We start from the raw sequence: 20,740 nt of genomic DNA, 5'->3' as shown, positions 1-20,740 counted from the left end.
GACTAAAACAAAACAAACTGGAATAAAGAGGAAAAAAAAGATTTTACTATGCTTGCCAAATGAACCAAAAATTAATAGTTCAGGTAGACATATTCATGGGAATGACTAGTGACACTTGCCTTATTATTCCAATAATTTAAGATGCATTATCAGTGGGGAAAGGAAGAAAGATCACCTCTGTGGCTGGTGTGAACAGATCTATTTTGATCCAGTGATATCAAATTCCTATGTAAATATGATCAGCTCAGCTTTTTTTGCACATCATCTGACTTGGAGGGAAGAGCAGCCATGTCTCAATAACGTTTTAAGTACCACCCACAAAATCAACTCTTTTATATGCCAGTTTCTATATAGATTTATACAGACATGCTTTCATCTACAGGTTCGAGGAATCTAAATGGATCTTTCACTTCCTTGCAGTGCACATTTTTAAAAACTCTACAACACACTGTAATGGAAGATTCCATTCCCAGTGAACTATATTCCGTCTCCTCAGAAAGAACTTTACTGTTGTTCAGATATAATTGAGCCATCTCAATGAGTGAGAGCAGAATGCTCCTGCACAATGTTATTTCTCTTTGCCAAGAAAGGGAGCCAGGAGACCTGCATGGTTAACAAGGAACTGCTGGGCAAACTCTAGTGGAAGAGTTTACAGATCATGGAAGGAGAGGCTGGCCACCTGGGAAGAATATGAGATTGTTTTCAGAGGATGTAGGGAGGCAAATAGGAAAGCTAAGGCCTCCTTAGATTTAAACCTTGCCAGAGGGGTCAAGGACAACAGAAAGAGCTTCTTTCAATACCTTGCAGATAAAACTAATGCTAGAGGCAATACAGGCCCACTGATGAATAAAGTGGGCGCCCTGGTGACAGAAGATACAGAGAAGGAGAGTTATTAAATGCCTTCTTTGTCTCTGTCTGTACTGCTGGAGGCTGCCCTGAGGAGCCACATACGCCCCAGGACATGGAGGAAGTCAGGATCAAGGAAGAGTTTGCCTCAGTTGATGAGGACTGGTGTTGAGGATCAATTAAAGAATCTGGACATCCATAAATCCATGATGGGATGCACTCATGGGTGCTAAGGTGGAAGTCATTGCTAGGCCACTCTCCATTGTGCTTGGTAAGTTGTGAGGACTAGAGGAAAGTAAATGCCACTCCAGTCTTCAAAAAGGGTGAGAAGGAGGACCCATGTAACTATAGACTGGTCAGCATCACCTCCATCCCTGGAAAGGTGCTGGAACAAGGTATATCAGAGATAAGAGGGTCATTGGGGGCAGTCAGAATGGCCTCACCAAGGGGAAGTCAAGCTTAACCAACCTGACAGCCTTTTGTGAAGATAATCAGATAGATAAATGATTGTAAAGCAGTGAATGTGGTCCATCTTGATCTTAGTAAAGCATCTGACACCATCTCCCACAGCATCCTTGGAGCTAAACTGAGAAAGCGTGGTCTGGACAATTGGGTAGTGAGGTGGACTGTGAACTGACTGAAGAAGCCAGAACGTTGTGGTCAATGGGATGGAGTCTAGTTGGAGGTCTGTATCTAGTGAAGTCCCTTAAGAGCTGGTACTAAGACAATATATTCAATATATTCATCAGCGACTTGGATGAGAGAATAGAGTGCACTATCAGCAAGTTTGCTGACATGCCAGAAGGCTGTGCCACCATCCAGCAAGATCTAGGCAGGCTAGAGAGCTGGGTGGGGAGAAATTTAATGAAACATAAACAAGAGCAAAGTGTAGAGTCATGCATCTGGGCAAGAACAACCGCAGGTACCGGTATAGGTTGGGGACTGACCTGTTGGAGAGCAGCATAAAGGAAAGCGATCTGGGGGGCTCCTGGTGGAGAGCAGGATGACCATGAGCCAGTACTGCACTCTTGTGGCCAAGAAGCCCAATGGCATCCTGGGGTGCATTAGAATCTGATCAGTAGGTCAAGAGGTTCTCCTCCCCCTCTACACTGCCCTGGTTAGACCACATCATCCACCACTGCATCCAGTTCCAGGCCCCTCAGTTCAAGAAGGACAAGGAATTGCTTGAGAGAGTCCAGCGCCCACAAAGAGGATTAAGGGAGTACAGGATCTCCCTAAGGAGGAAAGGCTTAGGGAGCTGGGTCTCTTTAGTTTGGAGGAGACTGAGGGGTGACCTCATTTCTTTTCATAAATATGTAAAGGGTGCGTATCAAGAGGATGGAGCCAGGCTCTTCTCAGTGACATCCAATGACAGGACAAGGGGCAATGTGTGCAAAGTGAAATATAAGAGGCTCCACATAAATATGAGAAAAAAACTTCTTCACAGTGAGGGAAACATAACACTGGAATGGGCTGCCTCCTCCTCTGGAGACATTCAAAACCTGCCTGGACGCATTCCTGTGTGACCCAATCTAGGTGTTCCTGCTCTGGCAGCAGGAATGGACTAGGTGATCTTTCAAGTCCCCTTCCAATCCCAGACATTCTGTGAAATCAATGATCTTTTTCAGATTCTTTTCCTCTCTGCTTTTCACAGTCACTCTTAACTCTTCGCTGTTATCTGTTTAGCCTCCTCTGCTGCCCTTGTACTGGCAGGTAATAAACCAGTTTAGAAAGCTCTTTTCTTCTGTACCTCCAGCTGAAGTACCAGCAGTGCTGCTATTGGGAAGACTAGAAGTTGTCTCTGGTGCTGCAGAGGGCTGGCTGGTGGAGACGTTTGGAGCTGCATCAGAGGCCTGCTCTGAGGTAGACGTACTAGAACTGTTACTGGAAGCAGAACTCACGACCTGGGGCTCCACTCTAGCTGATGTGGTTGGCACAACTGTTGGCTCTGGCAGAGGAAAAAAAAAGTTTTCATGTTCTGTAAACTTTAAAAGTTGTTAAGATTTTTTAAATTAATAGTTGTACGTTTAAAATTATTCTTACAATACATGTTAGTTTTGCCAGATGCTGAGAAAGTCAGAATACAAAAATGAGTATAAAAAAGTTGTTTTACTTGTGTGTGAACATTTGCTCACGTATTTGCTGAAATCTTTCATAAATAACAGGCAAACTATTCTATGATTAAGTTATTCTATGATTTCTTACCATTCTTCAATGCCTACAAAGCACAGGAAAGCTTTTGGATAACTAAGCAAGGTCATAAAACATCTAAACTAGCTGAACTGCCTTACAAGCTTCAGCCATTCTAGATGCATAGCATTGCAGGCCCCAGGAAGTTAAACTTGGTTTCTAGTCTCAATACACATTAAGCAGAGTCAATATATTTTACAGGATGAGGGAAAATACACTACTTGGTAAATTTTGGTCTCTACCTCACATCTGTGAACAGGCTAAATTTAAAAAAAAAAAGATATTTGGTGGTGTAATTCAAATTTAGTTTCAAAAAATTTGCTTTTGACTATATTTGAAATTTCTCACTGCTGACAGAGTAACAACATGCTGAGGAATAGAAGATGCCATAGAAAGATGATCATTTTTTTTTTCTAGTAAAAATATCTGCATGAATACAATAAAAGGGCGTTAAAGACGTTTCAAATTCTTCTCTTACACAAAGTCTTGAAATAAAATATGACTCATTCAAGACCTAGATCTAATAAGTATATTAGCAACTCAGTAAGGAATGGAATAAACAACTCTTTCATAAATCATCTGTTATCTAGAGTTTAATGAACCATTCCAACATGCTGATTTCATTTAAAGAAAATATTTTTAGAAAAATGTAACACAAATTCTGTTTCACTGTTGCTTTTCTTTCCCCAGGATACATGTAGCTTAACACTGACAAGCAATCACACAACGAGGGATCAGATGTTCAACTTTCAGAAAGAGATTCTGCAATCACACAACTAATCAAAACACGACTAAAATCAAGACATTCTTAAAGAATGTGTTGTAACATACTAGCTTCTGACACACTCAGAGAGGGAATTGTCAGAACAGAAAATTTCTTTTAAAACTTAATACATAATCCCTTCTAATTGATCATCACCACCACCACATCAGATTCAGACTTCTTCCACAACTTTTGACAATGTCTGGAAATTGCTCTGATCATTTTCATCATCACTATGTTTGAATGCCAAACTTATTGGATATTAATGGTAGGAGACCACAGAAAGTTACAGTTTCAGAAACCTAGCATGCTTTACGAGTTCAGTTCTTTATGAACTGCTATTACACAGAAGCACTTAGCAGCACTAGTTTTTATGATGTTGCACTGAGGTGTGTATTTTTAACGTAGTACTTCCATCTGTTCTGCAATTTCTGCCTGGCGAGTAACCTCTCAGACACACCCAATGCAGTTTCTGCAAGAAAAGTTAGATCTAATAGATCACTGGAATGGCTAAACTTTTAATATTGAAAGTAAAGTCGTAAGATTTTCTGACAGGCTGGGAGATCTGTTTGTATAGAATAGTTTTTCCACTGAGCGGTACATTAGAGTTGATACAATTCTACTCCTTACACTGATCATCCTGCTCCTAAAAAATTAAGAGACTTCTGAGACCAGCGTGGCTTACCATCTTCATCCACTGTAAGGTCCACAACCTCTGCTGCATTCTGTCTCAGTGGCTGTATGACTGTGGAAATCCTGCTGCGGTTCCGCTGTTCTTGAGGCCGTGCAGCATGAGTACTAGAGCTCTGTCCCCACTGTGATCTTGAGTGTCCAAGTGTTGAACGAGACCTTAAAAACACATAATGCCTTAAGTACTGACCCAAATCTTACATTTCTTATTATTTTTTCTCCTCACTGTTTCAGAAGTTTTTTTTTCTTTTTTAGTAGCAAAAAAGCATTTTGGTTATGCTGAAATACACATCTGTGTGGCAGGGTATTTAGAAACATTATTTCAGACTTTACCAGATAACTTAATGGAAGGTATCTAACATGTAGTCCTATGAACTCAGTACTGGTCATTTACTTTAATAAACCAAACCACTGTGAAATCCTACAGCATCAGTCATGCAGTAACTATACCTAATGCTACAGCTCTGTGAGAGAAATCTAAGATTCTCTGAGTTCTACACTACTCCTATGCAGTCTGAAACAGCAGATCTACAAACGACAGAAAAGTAAAAATGACAAAAACTTGTAAATATTAAGTTCTTCTGAGTATTAATTTGTGGCAGCGTTTTCAGAGGATCATTTCTGAACTTTTGAACTAACGTCCAGAGATTGCTTTGGACATTTATCTTGTGAATATTACTTCCCTCATCCCCTCCAAGAATAAACACAGCTTTGTGTAACATTTAACAAAGCTCAAGTGAAATGCAGCTTGAGAAAAGGAAATCCTATGCCTATACCATTCCTGAGGAAATGGGTGATTTTTTTTTCCTGTAGGGTAACAGCACCTGGTTCTACTTAAATTAGTCATATAAATCTGAATGCTCAAATCAATGATAGTTTGAAGTTTAAGCTAAGAGATTACTACCTTTAATTAAGAAAAGGATATTTTACTATATGATATTTACCACTGACTCTCCTATGTGCACCAAATAGCTCCATTTTCCAATTTGGAAAAACAACAAACTTCAGTAATTCAGCAGCGAAGAAAAAGGAATGACTTTGCTAAAAACAAACAAAACTCACTGCACAAATCACCATGGAGTTCAGTCAACATTTCTATTCTGCCTGTATTCCTTTCACTTCACTGACAAAGGAGAGCACGGCATTTTCCAGTAGTGCACAAACTATGCTTGCTGCAGTCTCAACTGGCTTACATTTCAATTGCGCGCAACCACATTTTCTTAAGGTTTGCATTCAGAGGAAGTCTAAATAGACTTGTATGCACTTTTCATGTATCATACTGACATTCCAGAATGAAATTTACCCCCAAGTGCTTTACAATTTACTCCAGAAATTACATATACATTTTCAAATCTAGTCCTTTACATTAGTTTGCATTCTGCAAATTCTTCTGTTAAAAGCACATATACTGCCACTCATTTTTTGAAGAAGTTTTAGTTCTAGATGATTCAATGCAAATAACAAGCAGGTACAAAACTGAGCCTTAGGTTTCACTGAAAAGAGCCAGTAGCACTACAGAGCATCAGAAAAGGATGGTTTTCACCCAAGAATGCACTTATACTTTCTCTAAAATAGAGAAAATTTTCTCATCTATAAAAAAAATAGATGAGAACAAAGGAAACCATTTACTTTGCTCTGCACATTATTCTGAATTTTTTAAATAGTAACCATAATGTTCAGTTTGCTTACAGCATTTACAATTTTATACTGAACTACTATTAAGACTTCCAATAGCTGCCTTTGGTCCTTATATTATGGGCTGGCAAAACAGATGTGCTTGAACCACAAAAAAATCTGCATAAGAACTACTTTAAATTCACAGCATAAAAGAGACATTTCTAGAAATTTTGAGATGAAGATTTGAACTTAAGACTCTTCTTTACCATAGAAAACCTCCCAGATTTTTTCTCTTGCTGTACATTTTTTTTTTTTTTTTTTTAAATCACATAGAATCAGGACATTCTCCAACACAAAACAGCTTCTTTAATCTTCTCACGACTTCAGTTGAAAGTTTCCACAGGGAAGTCCAGGAGCCTGAGGTAAAGGGTTTGCTTAATAGGCTCAAACTTTATTTGACCATTCCATTATGATCTTCAAGTAGTAACAATAATAAGAGAAGTCTGCAAGTTACAAGGTCTAGCCATCTGAACAGACTAAAATTTAAAGTCATCTTAGGTTGGGTCTCCTCCGTGTTGAAATTAATATTGACACCAACACATCAGTAAAATTGAGAGGAGGGATACTGCTGCTGTTTTGGTGGTATGGTTACAAAAGGTAAGTGAAGAAGCAAGTAATTTTCTTAAGTTTCTTATAGCTCTTAAAGAAAAATATCTTATTAATGGTGGAAAGGGGGAATCTTCCAGAAGTGCTTTATACATCTCTGATAAGGTTTGAACTGATGTTCTATAAGCACAATTAGTTTAATATGCAATCATTTTTAACCCTACAAAGCTTCACAGAGTTATAAGATGCCAGTAAATTAACTTGGCTTAACTCAGATTATTCCAAGCATACACATTTCCACAGGCTTTAATGATTTTTCTCAACACTCATGTGGGGAAGTTACTCCTAGAAACACGTTTCCAACAATTTCCTGATGCTGCACCTGCTCATTCTGCAGCTTTTGCTTTCTGCTGAAAAAAGTGATTTTGCACCACCAAGAAATGTGTTGTTGAAGAAATGCATTTTTTAAATGTTGATTTCTCTCCCCTCTCCCCATTTCTTCTCTGATACAGAAGCAACAAGATGTACATCTTTTTTTTCATGAGTTTAAAAAATAAAAACATCTGTTTCAACTGTTCATATTTTTCATGAATTCGCATTGTGCACACACTCGATTTAACCATGAAATTGGTTTGTCAGAAATGCAATTTATTCCAACAGAAGTGATTTTTGCAGGAAAACCCATCTGTTTTTTAAATTTTAGGTTACATTAATGAAATCACAATCTGGTGAAAAACAAGGAATGTTTTTATATTGTACTGCCTATTATTACCTTTGCCATTTCTCAAAAACATATAGTCATTCTTCATATTCTACAATTTTGCCTTCATGTTCACAAACAAACCCATGTATTTTATTGGCATGCATCCCCAACCATCCCATATACACTACAGTTTCAAGTCTTCCACTCCAAAGAACTCCTCCATTGGATTCTATAGAATCTGACAAACATGGAACAAAACTTCCACCAGGGCATGGAAAAACATGAAAGTATATGAGCAGCAGTGGCTTCATAGAAGCAGGATGCTTTCCTAAGCCAATTGGCCTGTGATCTCACTACAGAGCTCAACTTCCCCAGAACTCCAATTCTCAGTCACACTAACTACAGCTACCTCCCCAATTCCCTCCCAGTCTTACTGTCAAACTTTGGTAAAGCTGAGTTTTTGCATGTTTTCCTTTTTGAACCACAAATGCAAAGTGTATCAGCTGATGAGAATTTCTGGAACACTACCTTAAGGACTTTTAATGACATAGGCTCTCCTCTTGTGACAAACACTGACTTCAGCATAACTGCATTAATGTAAAAGAGGCAAGTCCCACCTGTAGCTCTCACCAACAGTAACAATCTCCACTTCACTATCTGTTGAGGTAACATTTATTTCTTCATTAGCAGTGACCTGGGGTGTGGAAGATGCTTCAATCACCACAACATCTTCATCAATACCTCCTGATGAGAAAATAAGAAAAGTTTGCATACTTCATCTCATGAGCTGTCATGAAAAACCAGTTTTTTTCTCCTAGACTTAAAACGTAGAATTTCATACAGTATGTCAAAATTTCAAGTGCCACTGTCATATACGTGACCTAACCAGTAGAGGTAGCAATTATATTTTAAATAGTGAAGTGAAAATAAAAAGACCGAAGATATAGAGAGAGGAAATAATACAGCTATGTAAATTAACGTTCTACTGTGTACTACAAGCAATTCTGGTGAGTTTTATTAGCTGTAACACAGTGAAATTCAGACATTTAATATAAATACAAAAACTTTCAGGCGAGCAAAGCAGGAGTGGTTTTTTTTTTTTTTTTATCTTTAATAGCTTTATTTCTTCCTTGCACATAGGCATTCCAATCTCAAGGTTAGAGAGTAGAAAAAACAAAAAGCAATGCACTGACTAATAAACATTCTTTCCAAAGCAAAATGAAGATCATAAATAGTGGTCTTACAAGCATCTTTAAATCTACATTTTCCCTGACATTCACAGTCTTATACCAGACAAAGTTAAAATGGAACTATTAGCAGCAATAAAGCAACCCACAAAATCAATTCAGAAAGAAGTTCTGATAGGAAACCATTTCTGGAAGAGTGGCTGAAGTTCCAAGCCTAATGACGAGACATGGAAACGTCTCTACAGCTACAATATTGGCAGTGACAAGTTTGAGCTACCTAAAATACTTAAATTAGGCATGGATTTATTCACTACAGCAATACCACTGAGCACAACAGACTTTATTAAATAAATGAGCTAGTTAGCTTAGAAATAGCAAAAGTCTACCAATCTGGCAGATCTCTTTTGAGGGCTGCCAATTTCCTTAAGAAAATTGCTTGAACAACTAGGTCTCCACCTAGTCTGTACACACTGTTCCAGCTGCTTTACCCTATGACAAGGTATATGCTCCTTTTTTCATTTGCAGTAAGCAACTGCTTCCTGGCCTAGTAGAAGGTTGCACTGCTGTAGAAGAGCTTCACATCCGCTAAGCTACATCCTTATCAATGTAACAGGAGAGGCTAACAAAGGTCTGCGGTGGTGGGCAGGGCTCTACTCCCACCCTCAAGCTCTAAGGCTTCTTGGTTTTGGAAAACAAAACAAAACAAAACAAAACAAAACAACACGAAATTGCATTTCAGATTTTCCAACAGTCTTCTTTTGTTACTGGAGATACTCACCCCAGAGAGACGGTGCTTGCAGATGGAAAAATCTCATGCTTCCAAAAACTGGTATTCACCAAAATGTCATGATCAGAAGCAGTATGCAACAAAATCAGTTCTCAGAACTTGCATGACAACTTTGGCAAAAACTGACATTACTAATTCAGTGTCTACAAAATAGTCACATGCTAAAATTGAAAAAAGAGGAGCCGTTTTCTCAATATGAAAAAACTGCAGTCAGTCTTCAACACATTCAGAGGCAAGTAAACATCTGCCTGTCATTTCTAACACACAACAACTTCCTAACACAGATCTGTTCTAGTGACTTCTCAGATAAAACCAGCCAGCCAGGCAGCTGCTCTGGGCCTAACACACACTTGTAAGTAAATTTGTAAGAATTTTGGGAGTCTGAATGTCCTCAGACTCAACAATTACTTAAAATTATGACAGGTGAAAAAAAGCACAAAGATTTCAACCCAAGTGTGATCTCATTATTTCTGTAAACAGCACCTCTTGGAAGCATTGAATACCATGTAAATCCAGTGCACACCCCTACCTCACCTCTGAGGCAAGCTTCTTGTGAAAGCAAAGCTCTCAGCTGGTATCTGTGCAATTTAGATGCTCACCTTTGTGGCTTAAGAATTGATTTTACATGCTCCTTTTAAAGTAAATCTTTAGCTGTGGTGTCATTTTACTGACTGCAAATTAGTCAGAGAACATCAGGATTGTTATTGGCTGAACAGTTCTAAAAACTCCAAAATTACTGATTGGGTCTTCAGTAAAACAGGCAAGGTTGCTATAAACATCCCCAGCTGAGCTGGATCTCAGCCTTCTACACTTCCTGCCCTGTGCCTTTTAGCAGCGTTATCAGAAGTCAGAAGCACAAAGTGACCAGGTTTTCATCCCACAGAGGGCTTTCAGAAAGACCAAACCGTAAATCAATAATATCCAATTTCTTCCAAATAGAGACTGATAGAAGTCTCTAAACTATAATAAATGTCTTACAAATATTTCTAAGATTATATTCCTAGCATAAAAACAACAAATGTAAGTTATGATCACTTACGACTTTGTGACTCATTTTAAGTAAGAGGATCGTTTGTGCAAGGTCTATTAGAAGCATACCAAGCACATGTGTTTGAAGTCTGCATATTTTAAAACATATCTGTTTCTGGAAGAACAGCACGCAAAAAAAAAAAATCAGACAATGTAAACCAATCACTTTCCTCTGAACAATAATTATTAAAAGTCAGCAACACTGCAGGTAAACAAGCAACACAGGTGTAATGTTTATAATCCTCAGGAAGTAGTTCTGTAACTTATCTGAGACGCAAGTAAGAATTCTGCCAAAGGCACTGAAATCTCAAGGCTGCTGGGTTGAAATACACAGACCCTAATCCTAGCAAATCCATGCTGTTTTGTAAATTGATGTAAAGTAACTTCACAAGTTGAGTTGGCTTCTGAAGGTGAGCCTAACCAAACTGAGCAGCTTGTTAGCCAACTTAAATTTTGAGCACATCACCCCACAAAGGCAAAGGAAACCTCCTTCAGTGAGATGACATGCAGAAATAAAACAAATGGATTATCAGAGCTTTTGCTATATGGTTTCTAAAACTACTTGCTCAAGAGAATTTTGAGGCACTCAGATGTGCCAGATGTTTACCACACACTCTTAGCAGGTACCTGGTAAAGCCATGGCTACACTGCAGTAGTAAATACCTGAACATACCTAAGGAACCTCCATAGGAGTATGCTTTGATTATACACACCTATAAAGTAAATTTAAGTTTTTAAGCCTAGGTTTATAAAAGTAGCTTCAATTAACATTTTTATGCTGGTAGTGCATAAAACCAACAGAATCTGACATTTCAATAAATCCTAGTTTTTATTCACTGCATAATTTACAAGACATACCAACAGCCAAGGGAGAAACATAACAGGAATGTACTGGATGACAAGATCCTTGCATATCTTTCTAAGTATTACTTTTGACCTTGAATTTCACTGCACAGGATGTTTTTATGTATTCCACTGCAATGAGGTACACACTATTTGTTTTAATGAATAAAACAGTCACTGACCAGTCATTTTCAGTCTGGACTGAGCAAACTTGACCTTATTTTAAGTATAAATATTAATACCTTACTCATCAATGCATCATCTCAATGCTCGACCCTGTAAGAGACAGCTAAATCCGTCCAACAAGTGTTACTGGGCTAATGCTATCCTACTGGATGTTATTCTCCCTTCAAAGAGAAGAGACTAGACCAATGGTAGAAAAGTAGTTATCCAGATTTAAGAGTTTTTTCTAACTACTCTCAACGTAATACCCATGGTTATACAGCAAACAAAATTACCCTCCTGCAGGTATATGATACTCCTCTCTGCCACCTCCTGAATCAGAAGGCATAGCAAGCAAATTATACTCTACCTGTAGTGACTAAATTAGCCTTTGGGCTACCACTAAAAGATTCATTCATTTTAAATGAGTTAGTTAAACCCAAAAATTCTATTGACAACCACAGGAAGAATTTTATTATTTTCCATTCTTTTTTTTTTTTTCTCTACCCAAATCCACAAATTTTATTTCACAGCACATGCAAAACACCAACTTTCAGTTTGTAAGTTTTGCAGATACCTCCAAACTCAGACTCACTAACAGTAGTTAGTAATTAGGTTTTGTATATGACTCTAATTTGAACAGGCTAAAAATGATAATAATCCCTTAACAAGCAAAACAACCTCCAATCTAGCCACCCCCAACCTACATCAAAGACAGCAAACCTGTCAGATTAATTTATTAACCTGAAAATAACTCAAATAGCATACTACTTTGTTGTCCATTATTTAGATTGTTAAACGAGCATATCTTCTCCCCAGAAAACTGTAAGATTTCAAAATGGTATCTGCTAAGAGCTGCTGATAGACAACAAGCAAGTTCTGGGAAGCAAATTTTTGTTTTACAGTAACCCAGAAGTGATAGGCAAGAGGTGAAGCTGTGTTATACACAGCACTGTTACTTACCTTCAGTGGACCATGACATGATCTGCATATTAATCAATTAACACCAATATCCCACAGAGGACACAAGTACTACTACTGCAACATCCAAATTTATGGTAGGCCAACTAGTGTCCTTCCTAGAGGGTACTTTGCAATTAACACTGGGTTTAACTAGATGAAATATTACATGTAAAACAGTGAAGCAGTTTTACAACATCCAGTTCCTAATGAGACAGCTTGACCAAGCGTAAATGAAAAAAACATTTCAAACAAGACGTCCACTCCCAGTGACATCTTATTTTGAGTTCCAGGCTTTCAATGGATCAGACCAACACCCACACTGAGGCTCATGTTCTCTACCAGCTGCAACAGGCAAAACCGAGCCATGAGAGCCAAAAACCCAGGCTACAATCCTGTGAAGGAAGTCTCTTACATCACCCAACAGCCACAGCATTACAGAGATCAGAAAACTCATCTTTGCCTCTTCATTCTTCATGGACAGCTGCGAGTTAAAGTGTCTTAATGCCTTTCTGAATTTGCTGATACTGCTTCTACAGCAGCTTATGATGGTGAATTCAAGGTTACTACAAGGTCAGTAACTGAGCTTGAAATTGACAAAAGAATATCCTACTAGTGTTAAGGAGCTCTACCTGAGGTTACTTGGAATATATTTTTCATGAGCTGTGCAAGACAGGAGAAATTTTCAAGAACATACAAACTGTGTAGTACTCTGGTGGAAAAGATGTTAAACAACCAGAACTTAGGGGATCTCACCCAACCGTAAGCTATGCTGATAGGGGTTATCTGAAACTCTACCTACTATTTTTAAATCATACACATAAGTCTTGTTCCTATCAGCAGCAATACAGCAAAGCAACTCCAACAGTTGCTTTCAGCACAAAAAGCTGCAGCAGCCATACGCTACTCAGCTCCTCCCAAGCCCTTTTCTACTAAGGGACACATCAGAAAGGGTATGGCATCCACTTCCCTGCTCACTATTGAGATAAAAGCTCTCAGTTATGAGCTGTATCAGTTACTGGGGGAAGAGGAGAGCTTTTATTTTCAGGAGGGATTAAGTAACTAAAAAAATCATTAACAACAGGCAGATCACTTCCATTTCATGCATGTTTATCTTCAACTGTTAATAGAAACCTGTTTAAATAAACAAGCAGCATTTCACATTCAGATTAGCATTTTCACCAGCCTCTGGCTTTTAAAGCACCAGATGTTTATATTCAATATTCTTGGAAGACATACAATAAGTATATTAGTGGATTCAGGCTCAGCTTGGTCCAATCAGCTTTGAACAAAAACTGGAGCAGCTCCTCATCAGCATTACATTCTAAGGAAAGAAACAAGGCTTGTCTAGCACTAGCTATTCAATAGCACCGAGTAATGTGCCAGACTTGAAGGAATTTTAAGCCCTGTTAGGCCAACAATTTATAACAGTGTAAAATCCTACCTTTTTTTTTAAAAAAAAAACAAAAACAACAACAACATTTCTTGTGGGTCAGATTTACTGCCAGCTGAATCATGTAAAGCTCAACACCTGCTCCCAGTTCAGCTTTTTTGAGACTTCCCTGCCTCTAAGTGTCACCCACAGCCTTTTTATATCCAAGCTGAAGTTTTACTGCAATATTACAGAGATCCAATTCCAGTACCAAGTTGAAATTCTGCCACCCTTGATACGGAAAGTCAGAGGATTTTCTCTCTAGACGTTTACACATGTCCTCCAAGGGCCAGAGACAAGCTCCTGGGCTACCTGAACAAAACACAGAACCAGAACAGCCATTCCACAACAAAAATGTTGCTGCTTGCAGTTATCTGTAAGCTCTGTTTTTTTATTACTATCAACTTACAAATTTGAATATATACCCCTGAAAGCACTGCAATTTCAACTGTAGCCATATCATTAAACTATACAGAGTTGTTTTCACATCATCCATGTCCCCAGCCAACCTCTCTCTCTCCTGAGAAAACTTCCTGTGGCCACCTTTACTTTAATGAGGACAGTGCCTTTTGTGGCAAGCAGTTGGTAAAACTGCATCATCTGTTCCCAAGTGTCCTGATTTGGAACTTCTTCAGTCCCCTCACACTCCTGTAGTACAGAAGTTCCACCAGAATAGCTGAAAATTTACAACAGAAAAGGGAGGAGAAGCTCTGTGAAGTGTTTGGTGTTTGTTTTTTAATTTTATAAAGACTTTTATAAACAGTTTTGTTAGAACAAACAAAAAACCCCACACCTCCATTCATATCATGTTCAAAAAGTAACCACAAATTCCATTAGCTACAAGCACTGATTTATTATTTGTTGCAAGAGAAGTGTTACTTTAATTCCTTGCAATACTTAAAACGTTTTCCCTGAGAGACCTAAATATTTGAAGCAAACAAGTATTCTGACATATCCTTATTACAAATTGCTAGTAAGGAGACCACAATAGTGCAATGATGGTTTATGAAACGTTTAAGTATTACTAGATCCATTAAATTGTATTTTTCTTTGCTGATTATTATTTTCCTCCTTTTCTAAGTATCTCCTCTAGTGCTTTTACATATATGCTGCAGGCTTCATCCTCAGCAAAAGTTCTTAGTCTTGCAAGGTGTTCTATGATTTCAGCAGATGCATCATGAAGGTTGTTTCACGTGCTGGGGTGAACTGTCCCTACCATTAACAGGCTACAATGGCACTGCTTAGCAACATCTTATATAGATAAGAAGTAACATCATACTTGCCCATTACACGGGGATGTTACATATCTGTTTTCCCAGCTGGCCCCTAATTTCTGTCCTAATTAGCTCAATAAGCAGAAATGCATTATCTCACAGCAAAAAGCTACATAAAGCATTAATCACACTCTTCTCTTACTAAAAATAGGACACTTGCATAAAGGAAGTCTGCTCAACTTCCCACTCTATCTTCAGTGTAAACAAAAGGCTCAGAACTTCTCCATCTATACATATATCCACTGGAAAAATAAGAATACAGAATTTACATACTTTAAGGCAGAATTACTTCTCAGCTCACTGTATCAGTCCTGAAATACAGCTGACACAATACACATTCTTTAAAGCATATCTTGTTTCAGTTACAGCTTATATCAGTATTTCCATCTGAAATTAACTGGTGCAGAGCTAATCAACATGAACAAGAAAAGAAACACCACTTCATAAATGATCTGTATTTTTCAAAGTCTGTTTCAAGCAATATGAAAATAAAGCTACCAGACAATGTACTTATTTTTCCACATGACTGGATGAAGGGCACTACGAAGTCCAGGCTTTCTGCCACCACCACGACAGCACACTGAATGTTGGGAAGTTACCTGAGCAGTTACTCTTCAAGGGAAACTGGTGTTAATTACATTGAGTTTGAAGAGGGCAGAAGGTTTTATCAGCTCAAGTAGATACACAAAACAACCCTGGAAGTTCCCTCTCTAAATGCATTCGGTGTATTTGGAAATAGCTGGCTGCCTGAGAAGCCATAATCGAGGCTCTCATACATTCACTAGTTCAGTGTTGCAGCAAGGGGAAGAGTGTTGCTAATGGTACTGCATCATTTTAGATTTACAAGAAACTTCATCTTCTCCGAGAATGAGAAGAAACAATTAACTAGGAAATAGGAAGTCCTGACACAATAGCTTCCCAAACTTATTCTGTTGAATGTATGCATGCCTCTAAGTTAATTATTTGCAAATTAGGCCTTTCAATATGCTTAGGCATGCATTTCAGAAACATAACATGCTGAAGCTTAAAAAAAAAAAAGAAATAATAATAATAAATATGTTTCTGTCCCCACAAATATGCATAAAGATAGCTAAGCCTGCACAGTAACCCTTCCCTTTTAGAGTTATTTATGCCATTCCAACACTTCAGGAGTAAGATTTTTGCATTACAAATTTTACTTCTCATATTAAAATAGTACATTAAAGAATAACATGCAAATTATTTCCTGTGATAATGAATAGCAAGTAATAATCTATTTAGTACCATGGCTCTGTTTAAGCATAAATTCTCCCCCATCGTGAACATACACAACTTTTATTTTTATGATGTGTACTCGCAATTTCCAAGGCTTTTTCCTCAAAGGAAAGATCAGCACATTCCAATATATGGTTTCACTTTCCGGAATGCACCACCAAACAGTAGATATACAAAACATGGCAGCACAGATTAACACCGCTGTGTCCTGAGCATCCACCTCCCCATGCTCTACAAACAACTGAAATGATTTGCAGAAGGCACAGCTGCAACACCATCAATGTAACTAGCCACAGGCTGGCAAATGCCTCTCACTCTGCAAATTTATGAAGAAAGGACTTCTAAGACAATTGGGAGAGGGAAAACAAAATAAATCAATATTCACACCTATCTTCAAACATTATCTCAAGACATACTAGAGAAGCATCTGTGTAAATCAACTGCAGTATCAGTGCAGTGACTAAGTAAAGCATTTGGGGTACATACACACACATATATGATACAGTTTGTGCACTGATCGTGCAGTTGCTTTCCATGATTTCAGGCCTTAGAATTTTCTTTTATTATCATAATAGTAAAGCTAACATCAACTGAGTCGTATCTCACCGTCTTCTCACAACAATCAAGTCTATTAATTTAATTAAGTTGTCAAGCAATGTTAACTGTGTATTGACAGGTGTGTTACTGATAGCTCTTTCTACCTTTTGAAATCATTCAGAATTGTAATTCCAGCAATCAGTTAATAAACCTATAACAATTGAAAATTTTAATGCAAGGTGAAAGCTAGCATCTTTAATGCTGCTTAACAGATTTTAAAAAATGGAATGATTTCACAGCATGTGACTAACTAGATTCAGCACCTTCAAGTACTTTCTTTAAAAGCCATTTATTTCACCTTTTACATTACAGGATTCTTGACTTGTAATTTTTCTGGAAGTTCTGAACATCCTTTCCCATCGAAAACGTTATGGGTTAGTGTTTATATTACTATTATATTAGGTTTATTTGGAGTATAACTTCTGCAAAAACACAAAACCAACTGCTCCAAAGCACCTGCAGAAGAAAAAAAAAGCAAAGCATACTGCATTTGATGAAAGCTCAGTAACAGAAATACCATAGGAATTCAAATTTACCTGAAGGTACAGCTGTATTGTTCTGGTGGTTTTCACCAGGTGACACAAATAGGTCTTCCTCCCCTTCAGTGGATGAACTAGAAGAAGATTCACTACTGAGATCATTCTCACTCGAACTGCTAGAGCTGGGTAGCAAAGCATACTTTCTTCGAGCTAACACCTCCCTTTTTTTCCTCTGCATTAAAATTCGTTCCTTCTGATTCTGCGTCCGCTGTGAGGAACTGGTTTTCACAAATCTCTTTCTATATGGAAGTCTTCTTAAAGAACTGCTGTGAAAACAGGGCCTTTTCATTAATAATCCAGGTACAGACTCTGCCTCGGTCCGAGGCCACTTTTGTGACCTTGCACTGTGAGTTCTACTCGCAGCATTCAGCACTGCCTGAGAGTGTCTTACAGGAGCATCCTTTTCTTCATCAGATGTTACTGTGTCAGAGTCTCCAAAATGTAGGCTAGATGAAGGCGAAGAGATACAGTCACTAAAAGAAGAGTCATTGTCTTCACTCTGCGTTTCTAGATGCTGCCTTAATCCCAAGACTCCTTGGTTTTCTTTATCAGGACAGTTCTGTGTGTATGAAGGACCAGCCTGCTGGCTCTTGCGCTTTTTTCGCACCACAAGACTTTTGTCTTGGTCTGTACGGTTGCCATTCATATCCTTCTGCTTCTGAGAGTCACTGCATAAGTGAGAGAACTCATTCCCTACTTTGCTGGCAATCATCTCCACTTCCGCAGGGAAGCTTTTGGCTGCCCCAATAGGCTCAGGGTTCAAGAGGATCCCCTTCAGGCTCTCTTGTCTCTTTGGTGCATCAGAAGGAACTTCACTCTTCATATCCGCTTTTAGAGTATAAACTATATTACATTCAGGAGTCCATTTAGACATGGGAAGTTTTAAGAAAGGCCTAGAAATAAACAGACATACATCAAACAAATGGAACAAAACAACAAAAAACTCAGCACGTTTCTCAAAGAATGAAAATGAAGCAAGAAAAAAAGTCATTTATTACTCAGGCTAACACCACCTCCTCAGGAAAAGCAAAACAGCATTCAGTAGCATACTGCTGTTCCATAATAATGTTACAAATCCAGCTCGTCAGTGTAATTTTGAATTAAGACAGAACTAGCATTATTTGCATTGAACAGACGTTCTCATCATCAGCCAAAACACTATCAGTTTCACAAAGGAAATATCAATGTGTGTCTGTAAAAGCTTGAATGATGTCTGCTTTACCAATGCATCAGTTTCACAGAAATTACATCATCTTTAGCTAGACAGCTCCAACACTTCACCTTCAACCAAACTGTATTCTCAAGGCCTGCACCTTCCTCTGTAACTGTATATGGACAGCAAATACCTTGCACACAATTCAGTGCGATGAAACTGTGCTACAAAAATCAGTTGCTTAGAATTCATGATTATTTTCTGAAAAGGTAAAGGATAAAACAGGAGATATTTTGAGCCTTAGTATTTTGGGGTAATAAAAACCCTTTAATTAATTACAGTTTCTCCCGCATATATCACATGTACCCCCTAATGGCTGGTAGCAGGCCGCTTCCCCTCTGGGTCAAACTATCAGGCTGCCAACACATAACAACATAAGCCTCAACGACCATTTCCAAGAAAAAGAAACAACTGCTCTACCAGAAAACTACTGAGAGACATCAGCAACAATAATGTCAGTAATGCATTCAGCTTCACCTGGCACCTCAGCCTTGTTTCAGAATTTGGTTCCCACTGGGATAACCCCCCAAGCACTCTTTACAGCAAGAAATATCACTCTTTTGTTCCTCTGGTGAATAAGGCTATTGTAGACATTTGACACTTGCACTACTTCAGCAGCTCTTCATCACCGCCCACCTTGTTTGAATGAACATCTCCTGTGCTCTTCTGGCAGAAGTGTCACAAAAACTCTGAAACAGACTATGCAGCTGAACAAACTGAAAAACAAATCCCCCTACCAAATCAGACACCAACCTGATTCACTGCATGAGCATCCTGCCAGCAAAACCTGGCTGATGGCAGCCAGTGCTAACAAGACAGCTGCTGAAAGAAAAGAAACAAAACACACAGAACTGAACCTTACATGGAAACAAGACGCCTTGGGCAGCACAGCTGGAATATCCACGAGGCCACAAAAAAGCCTAAGTCAGCAACATGGTGGGTAGCACTGCATATTTACATCACTATCTTCTGCCTGAACCTCCAGATTAATTCTTCAGCATGCCAACATATGCTTACATGTTGCCCATGTTTAAAGCTCATTTGTTTATATAGAAAGAATCAGTACAAGACTGGGACTGCAGAGTCAAACCAGCATGTCTGAGATGGCTTCACAAAGCAACGCTGCCAGCAGCAGCAGTGAGCGAGGTGCTCCTAACATCTCTCAGAATGACTTATCTGTTTTTGCAATAGGTATCAATGGATGCGTTATTCCTGTCAGCCCATGCTCTCCTCAGAGCCATAAGCAACCAAATTCTTCAAGTGATGCACTCAGGAATAAACATCTTGCACAAGGTATACACGTTGCAGTGCTAATATCTCAAGAAGCCACAAGTTTCACTGGATCTTTCTGCAGAGCAAGGATCCTGCAGGCTTCAGAACCCCAGCTGGAAAGATCCATTTGAATGTTCTCACCAGGAACCTTGCAAACATCTCCGTCAATTAGTGTGAGACCTATAATCTCTGTTCAATAAGAAAGGCTGCAGATGGTTATGCTTTCCATCAATAAATTGAAAGCTACTCAGAAATAAGTATTTTCAATGTCTAGGCGTAAGAAATACGCATATTACAAACAAGTCCAATGCCTCTACAAAGAATTTAAGATAAACTTTATGAAGAACTCAAAAGAAAAAAAAAGCAAGTAATTTGAACTCATGAAGATAATCTACCATTCAACAACTACAAGATCCTATAAAAGTCTCCCACTAAAAGTAGCCTCGAGAAGCTTTTCCAAGTAATAAGATGCAGTAAATGCTTCTCCTCCTTAATCAAAACATTTTCCTATTAGACAGTCAAGTATTCAAGGTGTAAGAGAAGCAGTATCTTCTTTTATGCCCCTGAAAGACTCGGACAGCTGTTAACAAAGCCATCTGAAAAACATAAATCTAAGTTCCTCTCTGAAGTGAATGACCTTCATTCACAGTCATCAAGTGTCCATGACTTATCTACTCATCTTGCAAAATAAAGGCTGCTGATATTAGCCACTTCAAGACATACAGCACCACAAGAAAATTCATGCAGACTGGGACAGGTCTTCAAAGCTGCTGTAT

The 20,740-nt window shown here is 38.5% G+C and overlaps 1 protein-coding gene across 3 annotated transcripts in view; it reads right to left on the bottom strand.

Annotated features, from left to right (window-relative positions):
* RNF111 (ring finger protein 111) overlaps positions 1–20,740 on the bottom strand; it is a 51,239-nt gene that overhangs the window by 17,774 nt on the left and 12,725 nt on the right. For all 3 annotated transcript variants that reach the window (XM_052672563.1, XM_052672561.1, XM_052672562.1), the window contains exons 2-5: positions 17,477–18,372; positions 8,033–8,159; positions 4,485–4,648; positions 2,597–2,794 (exon numbers count right to left, since the gene is read on the bottom strand). In XM_052672563.1, the coding sequence (XP_052528523.1) occupies positions 2,597–2,794; positions 4,485–4,648; positions 8,033–8,159; positions 17,477–18,353 (1,366 nt within the window). In that variant the 5' untranslated portion in view covers positions 18,354–18,372. The remainder of the gene's footprint in view (positions 1–2,596; positions 2,795–4,484; positions 4,649–8,032; positions 8,160–17,476; positions 18,373–20,740) is intronic.

Source organism: Tympanuchus pallidicinctus, unplaced genomic scaffold, assembly GCF_026119805.1.
Source record: "Tympanuchus pallidicinctus isolate F22 unplaced genomic scaffold, pur_lepc_1.0 scaffold12, whole genome shotgun sequence".
Classification (NCBI taxonomy): Eukaryota; Metazoa; Chordata; class Aves; order Galliformes; family Phasianidae; genus Tympanuchus; species Tympanuchus pallidicinctus.
The sequence above is the reverse complement of the archived record's forward strand: the minus strand, read 5'-3'. Positions and strand labels throughout refer to the sequence as shown.